Raw genomic sequence first — 18,136 nt, forward strand, 5'->3', positions numbered from 1 at the left:
CAGGAGAATATCTGTCTTGATCCCTGGTTAATTGATCATATATTTCCTCCATGCTTGTATTAAAATTGCATTGACTCAGACTGGTTAAGCATATTAAAAGCTTGGTTCATTTGCATTTTCTTATAAGTAAAGGGACATATTAGGCTCAAATAGCAGCGCTTCATTTTGAAGGGAAAAAAGCAGGGCAAAAACTCTTTTAAGACTGTAGAGTCCTTTCTGACAGCTAGTCAGAGTTAGAATTAGCTCAAGGAAATGGTAGTAATGCACTGGCTGGCCTAATCCCTTTGATATCACCAGGTATCCTCCTGTTCATGGGTTAATTGCTTTAAAAGCGAAGGCAATATTCTGAGCGGTGGGCCGCTTCACCTTTTCACAGCTGTTACCATTGAGTGACAACTAAATCCCATGTGTAAGATGAGGAAGAGCTCAATCTCCAATTGGGAGAAAATTTATGTAAACCGCAATCCCTTCAGAATGTGCGGAAGTCATAGACTTTCTTGATTTACTCTGCTTTTCCCAGAAAGCTCTATTGTTCACTTTCCTAAGTCCCATCAACCCTTTGTAGCAGAATATCACAGCGGCAGCAGATAGCTTGAAATATATAAATGCTATCATAGCTCTGATTAATAGCAGTGCTTATGAGTCAAGTCTGATAACAGTGCAGCTCTCCACTCAATTTCAGATACTGCTAATGGAATCTGTCTTCTCCAATTGTAATATGAGAAGGCCTAATTTGCCATGGAGCTTGGAGCTGTCACCAGTAGGGGATTGTGGGGTCAGATGGGAGCTGCCAGGTTTTTGCCCTGCAGCTTGTATCTCTCACTTTGAATAGAGCAGCCCCCTGCCTGCCAGTTAGCTGATAGGCCGCCGTGGGGTTTATGCCACTACGTACAATAGGGAAGGGCTCCATAGGCTGACTTGATAATTGTGAAGCTAGCTCATATTTCCACAGCTACTGTGCTGCATAATTTCTAATAAGTGGTTTTAACAAATGTCAGATTATGAAAAGTTTCCTCAATTACAAAAACTTATAAAACATTTAAATTACTAAATCTGTTTCCTGCCGAGATCTTGCCACTGGAACTAGTCGTCAGTTATTATAGCTATCCTGATACATGCATGTTTCTTTAAATTACAAGTAAAATTATATGTCATGTCATATAAGTGTGCTGTTTTTCAGAGCTGTAAAAGTACAAAACAACTTTAACAAGTTAAAATATTAAGATATACTTCACAACTTTACATAAGACCACTTAAATATTATTTGTTGAGTTGGTTAGTATTGCTAATGCAGTTAATTCCATACACTCATTCTGTTGATTTCAGTTATTGGGGTGTTTTAAGTTTACTTTAGATTCTTTTAGTTTCTTAATATTGTAAAATTATGTAGCATCTTCTAAGTCTGCAGTTAAAAAGCACGAGTTGTGAGGCGATGCCTCAGCCATTGTGTTTGGGACTGAGATGCTGGAGTGTACTTCTAACCAATTTCTCTTTTGCTGCCCAATGCAGAAATGTGCTATCCAGATTGAAAAGCAGGCTAAGCCTGAGGGCTTATGTGTTTTTACACATTTCAAATTGAATTGACTAAAATCTATAATTTGGTGGTTAAGCGAGGCTGTCCCTCAAGAAGGTATTGCCTCCCACTGTGCAAGCTCTTTGGCATACCATGAAAACTTGATAAAACCTGAGGACGATTCCTATAAAGACTAGTTCAGTGTTGGCTCTTAGGTGATTCAGGTGTAATCTGATGGGATATACTAAAATGAGTTGTTTTAAACCTTGAAGAACTTCATCATTTATTACTTAATAAATGAATCTTAACTCTAATGTAAATCATGTGATTACATTTTATTTATGAAAGCTATTCATAATCTTGTTCCTTCCGTTTCAGTTGTGCTTTTATCCTTTTTGAAGGCTTTAAAAAAATTTCCCCCCAAGGTCATAGAGTGGTTTTAAATAAGGAATAATACTTTGTACTTTTCCTGTTAGAGGACTGGTAGTTAATATTTATGTAGCTGGAAATTCAGGGTAGAAACAGTTTTCCTTTTGATTGATTTTTGTGAAATAGAACTAATCTTGGTAGGATTTTATCTGGAGTGACAGTAAATTTATATGAAGTGTGGAAAAAGGACTTACTTGCAAATTTATTAAAGACATAAATGTTAAAAAATATTGGCTTTAGAGATGCAACTTTATCTCAATTACCGATTTATGTTCATTAGGTCTATATGTGCAGATGAGAAGATTTAGATCCCACGGCCCTCTAGACTGCCTCTGCAGAGCACTTGGCGCATACGAGATGCCCAGTGCCTACTGCTGACGGAGTGCTGCATGGACTCCACCGAAAGAAAGAGCTTCCGCAGTGCCTAGGGTGTTGTAGCTGAACTCCCCATTCCCCGGGTGACTGTTCGCCAGGTAGACAATAAAGATGAATGCATGGTGATCATGTGAATGATCCAGAAGGGAATAATTACATTGCTTTCATGAATGAGACCCAGAAAGCTAAAAATGCAAAAGGAAAAGAATGATAGATTCGCTGTTCATTGCATCCTGCTTCACCACACTCCTTTCCCGCAGGCCACTGCACCTTTTTAGTTGTCAGTATGAATTGGCCCTCACAGTAGCTTACTAGATACTGGTGTTCGTATGCTGCATGGAGACCAGCCAACTCCGTGTCCCCTCACTTCAAGGAGGAGCTCTCAGTAGAGGCGGAGGGTAGTCAGTGTACTCTCCATGTAGGGCTCTTTGCATTTAAGTAACATCGAAGACAAATACATTCATGGATTTTAGGAGGCACATCCAGTGTGTGTTCAGAAGGAATTGCAGGTTTTTGTTATTTGCCTTTTGATTGAGGGTTAGACAAACATGTGACTACACATAAAAATCAAATACCGTGTAGTGGAAAGAAAAATACACCTTGTTATCAATAGCAAACCTGTGTCAGTGGTGTAAACTGTAACCTTTTCTGACTTATCCATTCTGTCAACAGATGAATACCATTCCATCAGTGAGAAAACTGCTATCCAACCAGTCCCCTTCCTGGGAGTCTTCTCTAGGTCTCATGGGTTTTGTGGGCCGAAAAGAAGGCAGTTCTGTCTTAGCCAGAGAATTCTGATGCTCACACATCTTAGGGCACTCTCAGTAGCATCACATCTTCCTTTGCCCGGTGGAGAATTTCCGTCATTTGCATTATCTGAGTGAGATTTAAAATCCTTGGCTGGTCTCTTCGTACTCATATGTCTCTCTTCACTGTGCATAAACTGGACTCCTGGAATGAGAATGGCATGATTTTAATGTTATTCCAAACCAAAGCAATTAGGAAGATTTATTTACTGCAGATAACATTGCATGATATAGTTTATATGTAAAATATTTCATATGTTTATGTGAAATAAAACTGACTTGGACTTGATATATTGAATTATCATATCATTACTTTTTTCAATCTTAAAATTAAGTATACATGTCTAACAGTATAAAATTTGATTTTGATCATTGATGTCAATATGTGACTATCCTTTATGGTATAATAGTCACATCATTAAAATTATAGCAATGGTGTTCAGAATGTGTGATCTTTTCATACAGACTCATGAGATTTTATATTTCTGTAAGTCAGGTTAGATTCTAAACATACGTATTTCATTTGAAGCAAAACATGCTTCGATCTTGTCCTGTGAGCCTTTTTCTCATGTTTTTCTCATGTCCAGCCCATCATAAAGTACTAAATTAAAATGGAAAATAGTGTAGACTGATTGCAGTGTATTCGTTCTGGTAAAAAGAGTTCGTATTTTATTCACCACTTCATTGACATTTGACTTCTTTTTCTCAGTTTACTACTCATCTTTGTTAATGTAATTTAACAGTTTCAGTAGGCAAAAAAGTAAGTCTTTTAATTTGAATGGACAAATTATAAGATTCTACTTTAGCTGATTATTAATTCTTCAATTGCTTTAAAAAATTATAACAAGTATATTTGTTCAAGAGAATTAAATGAAAATTGAAATAGAGCTCCTGGATTGCCAAATAAAAGCCCAGTATTTTTTATTATGTCATTTATATTTTTTAAAAAATTATCATTGCACTTAATGAACCAAGCATCATAGCATGTGCCTTTTTAGAAGAAAGATTGCTTAGCTAGAAATTAGAACTTTCAGTTCACTTAATAATAGTATTATATATAGGAAGATTTCTGTATACTGTTCTACTCTACTTATATAAAAAAAATTTTAATATATGTCATAGCCTTTCCAGGGGGCTAAATTTATAGGGTTTACATTTTCATTAGAGTTATTGCCACAGAGAGACTGTAATTGACGTGTCTCATCACTCACAGGACAGCCCTGTATTGATAGGAGTGACAAGTGGCCAGGATGTGACAAAGGTCCCAGTCATTAGAAAGGACCTGGGTTCACTGGTGCCTCAAGGAGCTCTGTAGAAGACACTCTGTGTTATACCCATGAACAGCTGCAGGAGCTGCTCAGCGCCTTCTCTTGCTGAACAAGTCTGTTACTAGATTTGCCTTGAGACAGCTCTTGGGATTTTCATAACATCACCTAGGCCCACCTTCTGCACAGTGCCTTTTCCATCTCAGATTTGTAGTGGCTTACTGACATGGAGGGTTCAGTGATATCTGGTTCAATAAAACGGAAAATGGAACTTTGAGGTATTTTGTTTTAGATTTGACAAAAATTTGGGAAAATGGAAAAACTTTGTTTACATATCAATGTGTGGAAAACCATGAGTGTCAAGTAATATGAAAATAAAAAGGGCAGTTTAAGTTACATTGCTGTTACAATACCCTCACCAAAAAAATGCTTAAAAACTTAGAATAAACCAGGGTTGGTGGTGCACACCTGTAATCCCAGCACTCGAGAAGCTGAGGCAAGAAGACTGAGAATTTGAGACCAGCCTGGGCTACATAGTGAGTTCAAGGCTAGCCTAGATGACAGTGAGGCTCTATCTCAAAAATACCAAAACGAAATAAAGAAAGAACGAAAAGGAAAGTACAGAGTGATTAAATGAGTATGTATACCTTAATTTCTAGAAGACTTGTCCCTATGCACATCACTTTTTATGTCAGTGTAACAAATCCAAAATGAGTCCTTTAATTTCTTCCTAATTTCATTTGTTGCCAAGATTCCAGTTTCATAATTGGGAAGAACATCATTCTTTTCCCAAGACATAACACCTACCATCTTTTACACAGTTTGAAAAAAATTCTCTCTAAATGACATATGTAACTTGGTGTTACTTGAAAATGGTTAGACTTAAGTTGAGGTAATTAGAAACAGCTGCTATTTGGAGCCCATTAAAAACTTGACCTGTTTCTACAATTTAGACATATATATCAATGGGAAACCGTTAAGTTTGGAAGAGTTAAATAGCTTTTCTAGAAACATGTATGATACACGAATGTGTCTATGTAGTTGAATCAATGGTGTCAAAAATCCAAAATTACTTTTTTGGCTTTTCAATACCTTGTACAGAAGATTTTTAAATTCTTTCAATCTGGTTTATTTATTGTGTTTTGATTTGGTTTCAGTTAAAAATTCATATTTCTTGGGGTCATTTTAAAAATATATAGAAAAATCTGTGTATTCATCCCATTCAGTACATTTAATTTAATGAGACCTGGGGCGAGGCAGCTGTCCTGGTCACAGGGAAAGAGCCTTGGGGAGCACGCAGGGCAGGTGCTCCTACAGTGAGCTTGGACGGGAAGTGGGAGGTAGGCGCAGCCCAGGAAGCCTGGCAGTGCTCCAGATGGACGGAATCTCATTTGCAGGGAATCCAGGGTGCAGAAACAACCTGTGAATACAGGGACCCACGTGCCCTGCAGTGTCGCTAAAACCCGAAGCTTGATGTGAGTTAGGGAAGAAATGAAGACACCTGTGGAGGGCAAACAACCCTTGAAAGATTTGACTGCGGTTGGGAGGAGCTTCTGTTACAGTGTAGGGTTACAGAGGAGTCATTGGAGGGGTCGGTGTAGCGAAGCTCAAGATCAGATGTGTTTTGGATCCCTCGTCCTGGTGGGCAGACAGCTCACCATGCGGTTGGGTTGGTTTGGAAGAGGGCAGTGGTAGGATAGGTGGAGAGAGGAGAATCGATTTTAAAATAACCATGAAGTGCAGTTGGCAGCTTGGGACGTGTTCAACAGGGAGGAAGCAGTGATGATGACTCCCAGTGATCTGCGCCTAAACAAGGTCGGTAATGCACGTCCTGGTAGGGAACACTGAGGTGGGGCTGATCCACGCAGACAGTTTAGAGGCTCATTTTAAACGCTTTGCCCCTGAGGCTGTGTGGGACGACCCGAGTTGGAGTGGCACTGGTGTATGCCCAGGCGGCTGGAGATGCCCAAGTCTGAAACGGGGCGTGTTGTGCTGGGAGCAGGCTTTTTTTCTTTTTTCAGATTACAGTTACCAGCTGAAATCAAGGTAGATAAAGCATGCTGAAGTGTGTAGAGTTAGAAAAGGAATTTCCTGGGATTGAAGAGAATGGAATTTTGGCAACTGTCAGCCTTAAAGAAGTTATTGGGAAAAGAGACATTCGGAGAAGACGGGGAGTCACCCAAGGAAAACCAGGGGCTTGTGGGTCTCAGACGTCATCCCGCGGGCGTGTGTCGGGGTGAGCGCTCCTCGGTGCATACCCAGCACAGCCGTCCAGAAAGCTGCGGCGCAGGTGCGCCGGAAGCAATCGCAGGGGTACCGGGAGTGGACAGTGACCGCGCCTGGCTAAATCATCCAGTTTTGACCTTGCTTTTTAGTCATTTCTCTGTGTCGTGGAGGTAAAATAAAGCATGCTAAGCAAATGCTTAGGAAGTAGGACGCGAGCAGTGAACTAAGAGTGCCTTCCCGTAGAACCAGTAAGGGGGTTTAAGACCTCAGTCCTCAGGAAATCGTCAGGAAATACGACCTTTTCCGGCTTGCTGGGCCCTGGCCTGGGGGCCCCTGCTGATGTCAGCACCCACGTGACGTCTGGGCACCGGGCTGCACATCTGCGTTCCCACGCTGCGCTCCGCTGGCGGATGCACAGTGTGGCATCCCCTAGTTGGCTTGCAGGACAAATACTTAATTTTAATTAAAATCTTACAAATTTGAGAGCGGTTTATTAGACAGTTTTCCATCCTGGGCTGGTTTCCACACAGAGTGCAGTCCGGTTTAATGGCCTATTCCACCCTCTAACAATTGTGACGAGGCCCCTGCTTCCAGGGCCTCCTTCACTGCCTCGATGGACCTTAGCTCCCAGTTTACACCCTTTCTTGGTGGTTTAACCGAGACCAGGAATGCGTTGCCATCCTTTCTGTTGCCTCTGTCAGCTCCCTCCTGGCTTTATTTCCCTCCCTATCCAGTCTAGGGCCCATGGTCCATGACTTGAACTCTTTTCCTCTTGTCTTCCTGTGCCTCCTGACGTAAGGCCGGCAACATCCAACCTCCCAGCCCTGGCTCAGGCTGCAGGAGACGCGGCGGCCCTTTGCCCTTGGCGCCGCTTCCTCCCGCCGTCTCCGTGGGCTCCACCCGCACATTGGTCGCCACCTGCAAAGCCTTGTCTGTACTTTTCCTGAGCTTGGGAAGTTTTTCCACAAAAGATGTTTCCAATTACCTCTACTTTCCTGAGTCTACTAACTCGGACATGTTACACATTCACATAGTAAAGTTGATTCTGAATCTTAGCATAAAGCAAACTTTAAAGGCAGTGTTTTAGAATGTGTTCATTTTAAGGGAAATTTAGAGCTTATAGAATGCTGTTGCAATCAAGGAAATGCATGCAGGCCTAGTCTATGTAGATTACTTTATGAAAATATAAATGGCGAATATGAGGCCTCCAAAGTGTTTCTTACTCTGTCTTCCACGTGTGGATGCGCATCGGACTCTGTGCTGGGAAGCATTCTCACTCTCTTCTGTTTTCCACAAAACCAAGAAAACTCCCATGTTCATGTTCAGATTTTCCACACGATTCCCCTTGAAAACATGATAGGAATTGTCATAAAGAGGGAAGGCGGCATGTTTCAGGCAAAATTCCCATGACTGGCTGTGTTTAGCAGAAAAGAAATGTTCTAAAAGAAAGTTGGAAAAAAGTTTCAATTCAGTTATAAAAGGACAAATAATCCCAGTGAAAGAATGGGGCAAAGGATCTGGAAAGACCGTTCTCTGAGGAAGATAGACAGATGGCCAGTAGACCCAGAAGTTGCTCAGCATCTCTAGCCATTAGGGAATGCATCTCAGAGCTCACAGAGACACACTTCACATCCACAGAGACGGCTAGAATTAAAAAGCCGGTAACAGGTGCTCACTAGGCTCTACCTAAGTCAGCTCCTCATGCTGTGCTGGTAAGAAAAAAAGATCCACTGTGCTTAGGAGGTGCTATCAATACAGTGAATATTTAAAGTTTTTAAAAATCTGTTACTGTAGTAAAGACATTGCCATTAATCCCTATCAGAATACTCCTGCCTCAATTCAAACACATTTATCTATCCTCTTGCTACTTCCTAGGGCAGTTCTGGAAGGCCTCTGTCATGTCCTTAGTTGCTCTGTTGTGACTGCCTTGGTGCTTTGAATTGGTTCGAAGTGGTGACCTATCATGGTCATTCTGACTTTGGGGAGGATACAGAAGACACAGCGTGCCAGATCTAGTGAATAAAGTAGTTGGGAATCCACTGTAATTTTTTTTTCACTTGACAGAAATTGCTGTAAATGCTTAGCCAATCAGTGTGGGATGATCATAAAACAGTTAAGGTTTAAATCTAAAAATGTGGGGCTGGGGACTTAGCTCAGCGGCACAGCACCTGTCTGGCAAGTGCAGGGTCGTGAGTTTGATTCCCGGTACCAGAAAAAAAAAACAAAAAAAAAATCTAAAAATATATTACAATGGCCAGGAATATGGCTCAGTGGCACAAGAGCCTACCTGGGAAGCACAATGTCCTGAGTCTGATTCCCTGTACCAAAAGAAAGGATAAAAATGTATTACAGTGAAAGACACATTGCTATTAATCCTCCCTTAAAATATTCTACCTTGGTTGGAATACATTTATCCCATCATTCTTGTCTTTTACTGTAATTTTTTTTAAAAGCTAAGCATTCACCATATCTTTCAGTCACCCCTTACCTATCTTCAGCTTAAATTAGAACTACAACCCAAATTCCTAAGGCAAATTTGTTTGATGCTAAAATGGTTGAGATTATACGTTTGATTTCCATTACTGTTTCCTATTGTCTGTTAGTTACCTTCTCTTCTATAACTTTATTAAGATGCCTCAAATTATTTCTTTAGTACTGAAGAAAATCAGGTGAAAAAATATGCAGATTATCTATTACAAAACTATCCGGACCTTGGCAGAGTATAGAGAAAATTCAGACTAGATCTTGCGGATATAGATCTTGTGTCTACAATAAGTTGTTAATTTATTGTACCTAACCATATGTAACAGCGACAAATTTTATCATCAGAGCTTAAAATTTTACCTTACTCTCTTAACCTTTTAAAACCTTATGAAATATTTGGAAAGACAGTTAACATAGTTCATAATTCCAATAATTACTCTCAACAATTCAAATACATTGCAATATCTTCCTGAGTGTTATAACACATTAGAAAGTTTTGCAGATTAGTGAGTCTTGAGTTTTCTTCTTCAAAATTCATTTACAGTACCAGGACTTTCTTCTCAGTTCTCCTTAATTAACCATTTGTTGGTTTTCAGCTTTGACAGATTTTCCTTTTAACAACTTGTAGATTAAAATTTAACTCCAGAGGTTTTGAATAGTCTTAAACTTGTAGTGGATTGTTTTGATAAAACATGGACATAGACACAATTCTAATAATTAACAAAACTTATTGTAGCCTACCCTTCATTCCAGGAGATAATGTTTAATCAAGTAAAAGTGCAATTTATCATTAATCTGGAGTGAATTATTTGAACTGACATCAACACACCCACCTTTTCACCCGGTATCACAACAATACTAGAAGGCTCTATTAACAATTTGAATCTCAATTCTGCCACTTAATTGCCATAGAACTTGGGAGAATTACCTGGCCTCTCTGGATCTCAATTTTGTCATTTAAAAAACTTGATTTTTTTAAAAAAAATCTTATTTTGACAAGATGTTTCGGACTCATTTTGCACTTGAGCTACTCCTGCCCTGGAATCAGCCATCTCGCCAGGGTGCCATTTCATATTTTGAGTAGAGAACAGAATCTCACTTCTTAGGCTGACTTTCCAGAGCAATACAGTTAGATGAAACTTTCAAGTGTTAGAAATACTTTAAGGTTCATTTATTCATTAAGTTTCCTTTGCATGCTTGGGGCTAGGTGCTCTAAATATAAATCCAATTCACATTTCAACAGCAAGGTCAAAATAACTGATGCAGTTAAAGGCTACAGATGTTCAGAGATGGGCTAGAAAGCTGGGAATTGAGAAATTTGAGAAAACACTAATATTTGAATAAGTAGAAAGGAACAGGGAGGACATTCTGGGGTTTAGCATGACAAAGGTGTAGGGGCATATCATATTAGGGAACCGAGACATTTGTTTAGTTGATAATTTGTGGGTGAGGGAACCCAGTTAATTGGAAGCCTGGATTCCAGTCTGACATTTAGAATTTATCCTGCATGTATTGAAGTGACCTTCACTTTTGAGGCTGAGTAGCCATAAAGCAAGTATTTTAGGAAATTTATTGTTATGCCATATTGCAGGATATTTGGAAAACAACAGACAAGTTAAGCCTCTGGTCTCAGGCGGTGGAGTATAAACTGAAAAGAATAAGTGGATAGGAAAATAAGTTGGAAGGAGGAAATGACTTTATTAGGGTGTTGACTTGGACTGTGGGACAGTGTCTAGCTCTGAAATAGAAAACTACTGATTTTTAGAAGGGAAAGAACAGAAATAAATTGTCAACAGAAACTCAAAGAAAAAAAGCAAGTTTGGTGGTACTGAATTTTTCTTTGTTTCTTTTTCTTTCCTTTCTTTTCATTTAAAAAATTTTTAAAATTTCTTTAGACTCCTTTTGGTGCCAGGGATTGAGCTCAGAGCCTCAGACATGCTCAGCACAGCCCTACCACAGAGCTGTATCTCCAGTTCCAATGATACTAAAATTTTTATCTAACTCTTTTTTATAATAGTTAATTAGTATCTATGGAATTACATCATAATTTTTTACACAAAATAATAGTTAAAAATTAATGACTTGGAGTCAGATAATGTCATAATTATCAGACACAGTAATATTTGCTGAATTTCCTAACACTATTAAAGTAGATATTCAGTAGTAGCATTGATACTTATAGCTTTAGGTGTATAGCACACAAAGAAGCTGTTTTGGCTTGATGTGTTCACACATTACCTGATTTAGACCAGTTCTTTGAATGGAGCTCCTGGTTCTTGATGGTTTGAAATGCATTGCTCTTATTGGCATTTGGGAAGGAGATATTTGTTTCCAAGCACTGCATATGATTCCTGTGGTGTTGTTGAAATTCATATGCCTACTTTCCTCTTTAAAAATAGCATCTCAAACTTCAACTTTGTCTAAGAAAAAAAACTTAGACACTAAGAACTTAGCTATATCTTAAAATCATCAAATATTGTGACAAAAATATTCTTTGCCTTAAGTGAGACCGTAAAGGCAGAAGAAGGGACCTGGATCCAAACACCCTACAGGAATTGAGAATGATGTTCTTGATGAAGTGTTTGACATTGTATTGATTTTTACTGTTAAACGTATTTTGGACTTACGGAGATCACTCTTTACTGAGATAGTCTGAACTAACACATGCAACCTCTAGCTACTGTTTCTTCATTTCTGAACTGGCTTGAGTCCTAGAGGTTACACTAGAGAACGAAACTTCATTCTCTCCGTAATTTTGCTCATTTGTTTGCTAATAGATTGTGGACTTTCTAATTAAAGTCTGTTGGAAGGAGTTATTCCATGAAGTAATGTCTGAACCATATAATGTGTTGGGCAGGTGCTGGATGGGTGACTGTCATAATTTCTGCTGGTACAGTTTTTGAAAAGGCAAATAGAGTCAGTTCTTTCTGTTGGAAAGAAGATTTCATGTTATCTGTCTTTGCAGGCTTTCTGGCTCGCGTGCCGGAGGAATCCTTGCTGCGGGGGTGTTTTCATTTTCGCGTCTAACATGGCAGTGGTCCATTGCAGCAGAGGTTTTTAGCTTAAACAATCTGTTTGTGGGGCTGCTTATGGCTCTTACTGTACATTTTGAGGAGGCGGAAACTGCAAAGGAGAGATCAAAGGTAACCTATTTTGATCAAAGTGAAATCATTTTTGTTTTAATTTTTAGACAGATTCTGTGTTTCCTTTTAACTTTGGTTTAGATGCTGTTTATCTGTTCTGATTACTGTCAGGGTAATCTCGCCATAAGAGAGAGAATGTTCTCTGTCCTTCAATTGTGAATAACCCACAATAGCCCTCATGGGACATGGGACTTTTTCTCCTCAGAGTTGAGAAGTTTCATGGGGAAGGAAGGATTATGAAACCCTCCTTGAGTGCTAGAGGAAAGGCAGTCTGCTTAGTTCATCCATCACTCTGTGTGTGTGTGTGTGTGTGTGTGTGTGTGTGTGTGTGTGTGATTGTAAAGTACCAGGCTCTAGGTGGACCAACCACCTTGCACTATAAATCATTATGGTTCATTGACGTACACAGATTGTGAAAATGATCAAATCTGTATTTGTTTAAAATAAAAGTATGAAATGTAAAAAGTAGCCCAGAAGAGGTTACACTGTTACCAAAACATCTGACCACAATGAAGCCAATATTTTGTAAAGTTAATATGCACTAATTTTCAACATACATATAAAAAAACCACTGCAGAGTCTTCTAATAGCTTGGCATCTACACATTGAAAATTGCTAGATTATCTTAGTGTGGGGCAGCCTTATGTTCTCAAAGAATATAGAAATCAAAGAACATTATGACTTAGCTGTTGTTCCCATGAACAGGTCCATGATGCTACTAGAGATTTTGTTTGAAATAATCTTTTTCTCATTCTGTTAAAGAAAGAGTTATTTAATACACTTGGTAGAGAACTGTGGACACACTTGATTCAGCTTTAGGTATAGGGACAACTGCAGTGGGGTTTTGTCATGAGGGAGAGAGATCAGGCTCAATTCCACATACAGGAAAGGTGAGAGCTGATACCCAGAACATGGTCTGGGTCAGGGGATGAAAATTCCTGAGGGGAGGCGGTCGGCTGATGGGAACCGGGCTCTTTTAACCTAACAGGATTCCCGCCAGGGTGACTGCAGGATGGAGTGGAGGAAGAGGCATGAGATCAGATTCCAGGTGCCCAGACAAGGAAGGTGAGGGCTCTGGCTGAGCGGACTCCGCAGAGCTCTTGCTAAAAGAAGACACTGCATGCTGGGTGCGCTTGTCCCCTGTCAGGGCCGAGTTAGAAGAGTTCAGAGGAGCCTGACGAGTTTGGTCAGGCAGAGCCTGTCTCAACTGAGAAAGGAATACGTGTCCAAACAGGCAAAGGTACTACCCAGCTCTCCGAGTACAGTATAAAGTGCTGTGTAATATGTTGATGCATATAGTAAGAAAAAAGTAAAACACAATTGCTCAGTTAATAGCTGTAAATTTTCCTTGAGAAAGGAAGGGTGCAAAAGATGGATGGAGAGAGGAAGGAGGAGTAGGGGATGGAAAAAGGAATGAAAATGTGTTAAGTACACATACCAACTGCACACAAGGAATGTAAACCTTATATACTGCACACGTGCTAATAGACTAAAATTAGACATAATAGGAATTATATGTTAGCACTTGATAGTTGGAAGATAGTCATTTAAGGTCAAACTGCAGTTGTTTGATGAGAATTGGAAACATTAACAAAAATTGATGATAAAACTGGGTGTGGTGGACCATAATTTATAATCTTAACACACAGACGCTGGGGCAGAGAGATCATGAGTTTAAGACCGCCTTTGAGAACATGACCAGACCTTCTCTCAAAAAATGATAGTGATAAATATTAGTGACTGATAAAGTGTAATTATTTGCATGTGAAAGGCTGATTTTATCCTGAACGATGATTCAAAATATTCGGTTTGAATAGTAAGAGTAGCTTTTTGTCATTGTGCTAGAGTTTTAGGTGAATTTCTAACTCAGTTTTTTTTTCTATTTGTTTTCAGATAGCTAAAATCGGTGCTTTCTGCTGTGGCCTTAGTTTGTGTAACCAGCACACAATAGTAATCTATGTTTTATGCATCATACCTTGGATTCTCTTTCAACTTTTAAAAGAGAAGGTAGGTTTCAAAATTATCAAAATAAAAATGCATCATATTTCATTTAAGTGATGGGCAATATTTATGCCACCAGAAAACCTGGAGTTTTAATTTTTCATGGGTTTTAGGTAAAGTGTAAATAGCCTTTGGCCTTAACAGTATTGACTTAAAAAAAAAAAGAGGATTTACAAAAATTATGCAGTATTGATTGCAGTGGCATCTGGCCTATTTTGTAATTTTCTCCGTGATTCAGAACAGCACCTCAATGAAAATAGGCTAAAAGGATATTAAATTTCCGTGATGGTTTTCTTACACATCCGAAGACACAGGTGGGTGCCAGGAATATATCACCCACTATTTTACTGCACACTGCGTGCCTGCCCTGTGTCGTGTGCTTGCACCACGTGCTTAGAGATTTAGCTCTCAGCAAACTGACCATGTCACTGCTCCTGTGAACTCCTTGAAATCTCTGAAAAGTAACAGTCTGTTTTCTTAGAATACGTTTCCCTAGAAGTAAAAATGATTTATCTTCATTTCATCTTTCTCTGAAAGAAAAATTATTGTTAATTAGAATGGCAGCAAAAGCACTATGGGAACATCGCTTTGTTCGGCACTGAGAGATTTGGGCGAGGGAAAGGCAGGAGGTTGGGTTAGGTACGAATGCCGGGAGGGTAAATGCCCTTTATTCTGTTAAGCTTCCTCCTGAAGGGCGACTCTCTGTGAACAAAGCTGGCGTTGACATCTTTGACTTTATTTTTTGTGGAGAAAGAGCTGCACTTATTTGTAACACATACTGTGTAGAATAAAATTAGATATAGAAATAAGGGAATAATTATACCAAAGCTTTAGATACAAGGGGTGATCAAAACACACAGTGAATGTTTAAAGAAACTCATTACACTGAAAGACACATTGCCATTACTCTTCCTCACGATCCTCCCCCTCACTTTGAACACACTTTTCCTGCCCTTGCCACTCTCTAAAGCAGCTCCTGAAGTCCTATTTTGTGTCTGTAACGAAGGTGATCAAAAATGCAGTGAATGCGGGTGCCTGCCACTATCTGACGGAAAGGCAGGCTTGTAAAAACATTACCATGGGTCCTCATCGGTTTTATTCATCAGAGCTGTCACTTGTGGCTCTTCCTCATAGTCAGAATGACCATGAAAGGTCAGTATTTGGGGTTGATTCAAGTGCTCATGACAGCACGATGGAAGACACTCATGAAAAAGACTTCCATTCAGAAGTGGGGAGGGCAATGAGATCAGTGTGTTTGAACAGAGGAGGAGAATGCTGAGGGGCGGGGGATTAATGTCAACCTGTCCTTTACTATGTGTGCACCCATGTTTATAGCAGCGCAATTTGTCATAGGTAAATCTTGGAAACAACCCAAATGCCCATCAACTGAGGAATGGATAAAAAGATGTGGTGTTTTTATACAATGGAGCATTACTCAGCTCTAAAGAAAGATAATCTCAAGGCTTTTATAGGTAAATGGATACAACTAGAGACCATACTCATAAGTGAAATAAATCAGACCTACATGTGTAAACATGGTATTGTCTCCCTATGGGAGAACCTGAAAGTGTAAATAAAATTGAAAAATTTTTAATATTTGCTGTATTTTTATTTTATCATACCTTGTGGTTGAATTTCCTATACTTGAACACATTTTGTTTCTTAGCATCTTGGCAACAAAGCAAAAAGGGTAACGTGATTATAACATTCTTATGATGTGACTAAAGAGTAAATAAAAGGTAAGCATAAGAGTTGACAGAGAAGAGCATCTTCTTCTTGGAATTGAGTTGAGCTCTATGAAGTCAATCTCATATGACTCATATCAGGGATATTAAACACCCTAGCAGGCGGGGTTTAGGTTTCCTAGTGTATGGGGAAATGTCTTTATACGATCTTTTCAAACATGAAGATTTTTATATGGAATGCAGAGCAGAGAAATCCCAAATAAGTTTCTCATGGATCAACAGATGCACAGAGGTGGGTGACCAGGCAGCGTGACACACGTCCTAGTGGGCTTCCAACCCAAGCGGACGTTAGAGAGGTGCATCCCCTGGAAGGAACCCCCAAAACAGATGCTTTGTGTTAGCTGACACTTCGTGCGGAACTCAGCGTTGATAGCTTAGGTGCCTGTTTGCCTGCGATGGAGGCAGGCTGTGGAAGAATGATGAAATTCTGCATGTTTGTTGTAAGTCCGTATTTAGATAGCAGAGGCTGGGACAGAGGGTCAACAGTGAAGTCTTCGGGTTGCTGGATCTTACTATGAGGTGACCTGAGGGCAGGGAGTGCCGAGTTGGCTAATCTCAACCCTGGCTGCACACCTCATTATCTGGGAAGCTTGAAAAACAAATGTGTGGACACATATGTACACATGTTTCCATACATGTAGATGCATCGGTACATGTGTGCATTTGGGCTGCACATTTGCTCCCATCCCCACATAATTCTGGTGTAACTGATCAGGGTGAGCCCTAAGCATCGGTTTGTTGGGCATCCTTTTTACTGCCCAGGTGACTCCACGGTGCAGCTGGGACTCAGAGCCGCCCTCCTCGCTCTGTGACCACTCTCGTAGAACTGTCTTCTGTTTATTTCTCGCACAGAATAAAAATGCTGCAGCAGCTGCATCTGACTGCCACACTATAAACATTTACTTCTCTGGAAAGCACTTTTAAGGTTTGCAGAGGCACGCTATGAGGTTAGGGATTCCTGCACTCTTTTCATGCTGTCGTTTTTCATGCATCTCATTACTGCTATGGAAATCGCAAATGAAATCAGTGCTACAACAAAAACACTTCATTTTCAATTAAGAGTGTTTATTTGAAAATGCTAATATAAATCTACTGCTTGTTCTACTTCTGGCAAATGTGAACCGTGGTTCTTATATTCACTTGCACAGATTAATTTCTCTGTTCTGTAAAAGAAAATTGGAAATTTCCAATTGTGATATTTGTAAGAGACCCCTTTTCCCCAGTTATTAAAGCAATCAGTGTTTTGTCTTTCTGGAATACCACAACTTATATTCTTTTGGACTTAATCATTGTGAAACTTTGTTGATGGAGTCCTTTGTTTTTGTACAGATCAGAAATACATTTCTCCCAAATAAGATACTTGAGAAAACACTTGTTATGTATAACAACACATTTCCTTTAATGTTGTATCCTAAATATAACTTGAGAGGCAAAAACAATTAGGTGAGCCTGGAGGTTATATATTGGCTAGTTTGATTTGTGCCAAACATTTCTGTGACATGTTCAGAGCCCTTTCACAAAGAATTACACTGTCATTATATAAATGAATAAAGCATATACTTGGGGTTCACTCCTAATGACGGTGACGAGGTGAATCGGTGTGAGAACGGTATTTGGGACATAGGCAAAATCAGGCCAGCAACACATTATCAGTCCCAAGTGCTTATCTCAGCTGTGCAGTGCTGCATTCTGTGACATGGTTTTAAATGTAAAAGACGGCAGTAAACACGATACTCTCACATCGTTGCTGATATGTTTGCTTCGCCTCTATTTCCCCTGCCAGGTAAAGGAGTTCAGGCTGGTGCAATTTCCTAGTAATCCACAGTAATAGGAAGGGTTAGCATAGTACTTGGTAGTGAGCTGATATAAATTGGGAGATGAGCTTTGAGCAAACATGTAAGTTTCAGGACAAATCAACTAAAATAAACACTGCCACACCACCCGTGTGCTCTGCTGCAGGAGCTGTCCCTGGGATCCGTGCTGAAGCTGAGTCTGGCCTTTTCAGCTGGTTTGTTACCCTACCTCTACCTCCCTGTCTCATCCTACCTCAACCAGGCCCGCTGGACCTGGGGCGACCAGACCACAGTGCGCGGGTTTCTGACACATTTTCTCAGGGAAGAATATGGAACATTCAGCCTGGTAAGCGTGC

General features: G+C 39.8%; 1 protein-coding gene across 1 annotated transcript in view; it reads left to right on the plus strand.

Moving 5' to 3' along the window:
* Positions 1-18,136, plus strand: part of Tmem260 (transmembrane protein 260) — a 57,660-nt gene that overhangs the window by 10,460 nt on the left and 29,064 nt on the right. The window contains exons 4-6 of the mRNA XM_005399195.2: positions 12,064-12,241; positions 14,135-14,248; positions 17,947-18,126. Coding sequence (XP_005399252.1) covers positions 12,064-12,241; positions 14,135-14,248; positions 17,947-18,126 — 472 coding nt within the window. The remainder of the gene's footprint in view (positions 1-12,063; positions 12,242-14,134; positions 14,249-17,946; positions 18,127-18,136) is intronic.

The sequence above is a fragment of the Chinchilla lanigera genome, unplaced genomic scaffold (genome assembly GCF_000276665.1).
Source record: "Chinchilla lanigera isolate Chin_1 unplaced genomic scaffold, ChiLan1.0 scaffold00065, whole genome shotgun sequence".
In the NCBI taxonomy this organism is placed as follows: domain Eukaryota; kingdom Metazoa; phylum Chordata; class Mammalia; order Rodentia; family Chinchillidae; genus Chinchilla; species Chinchilla lanigera.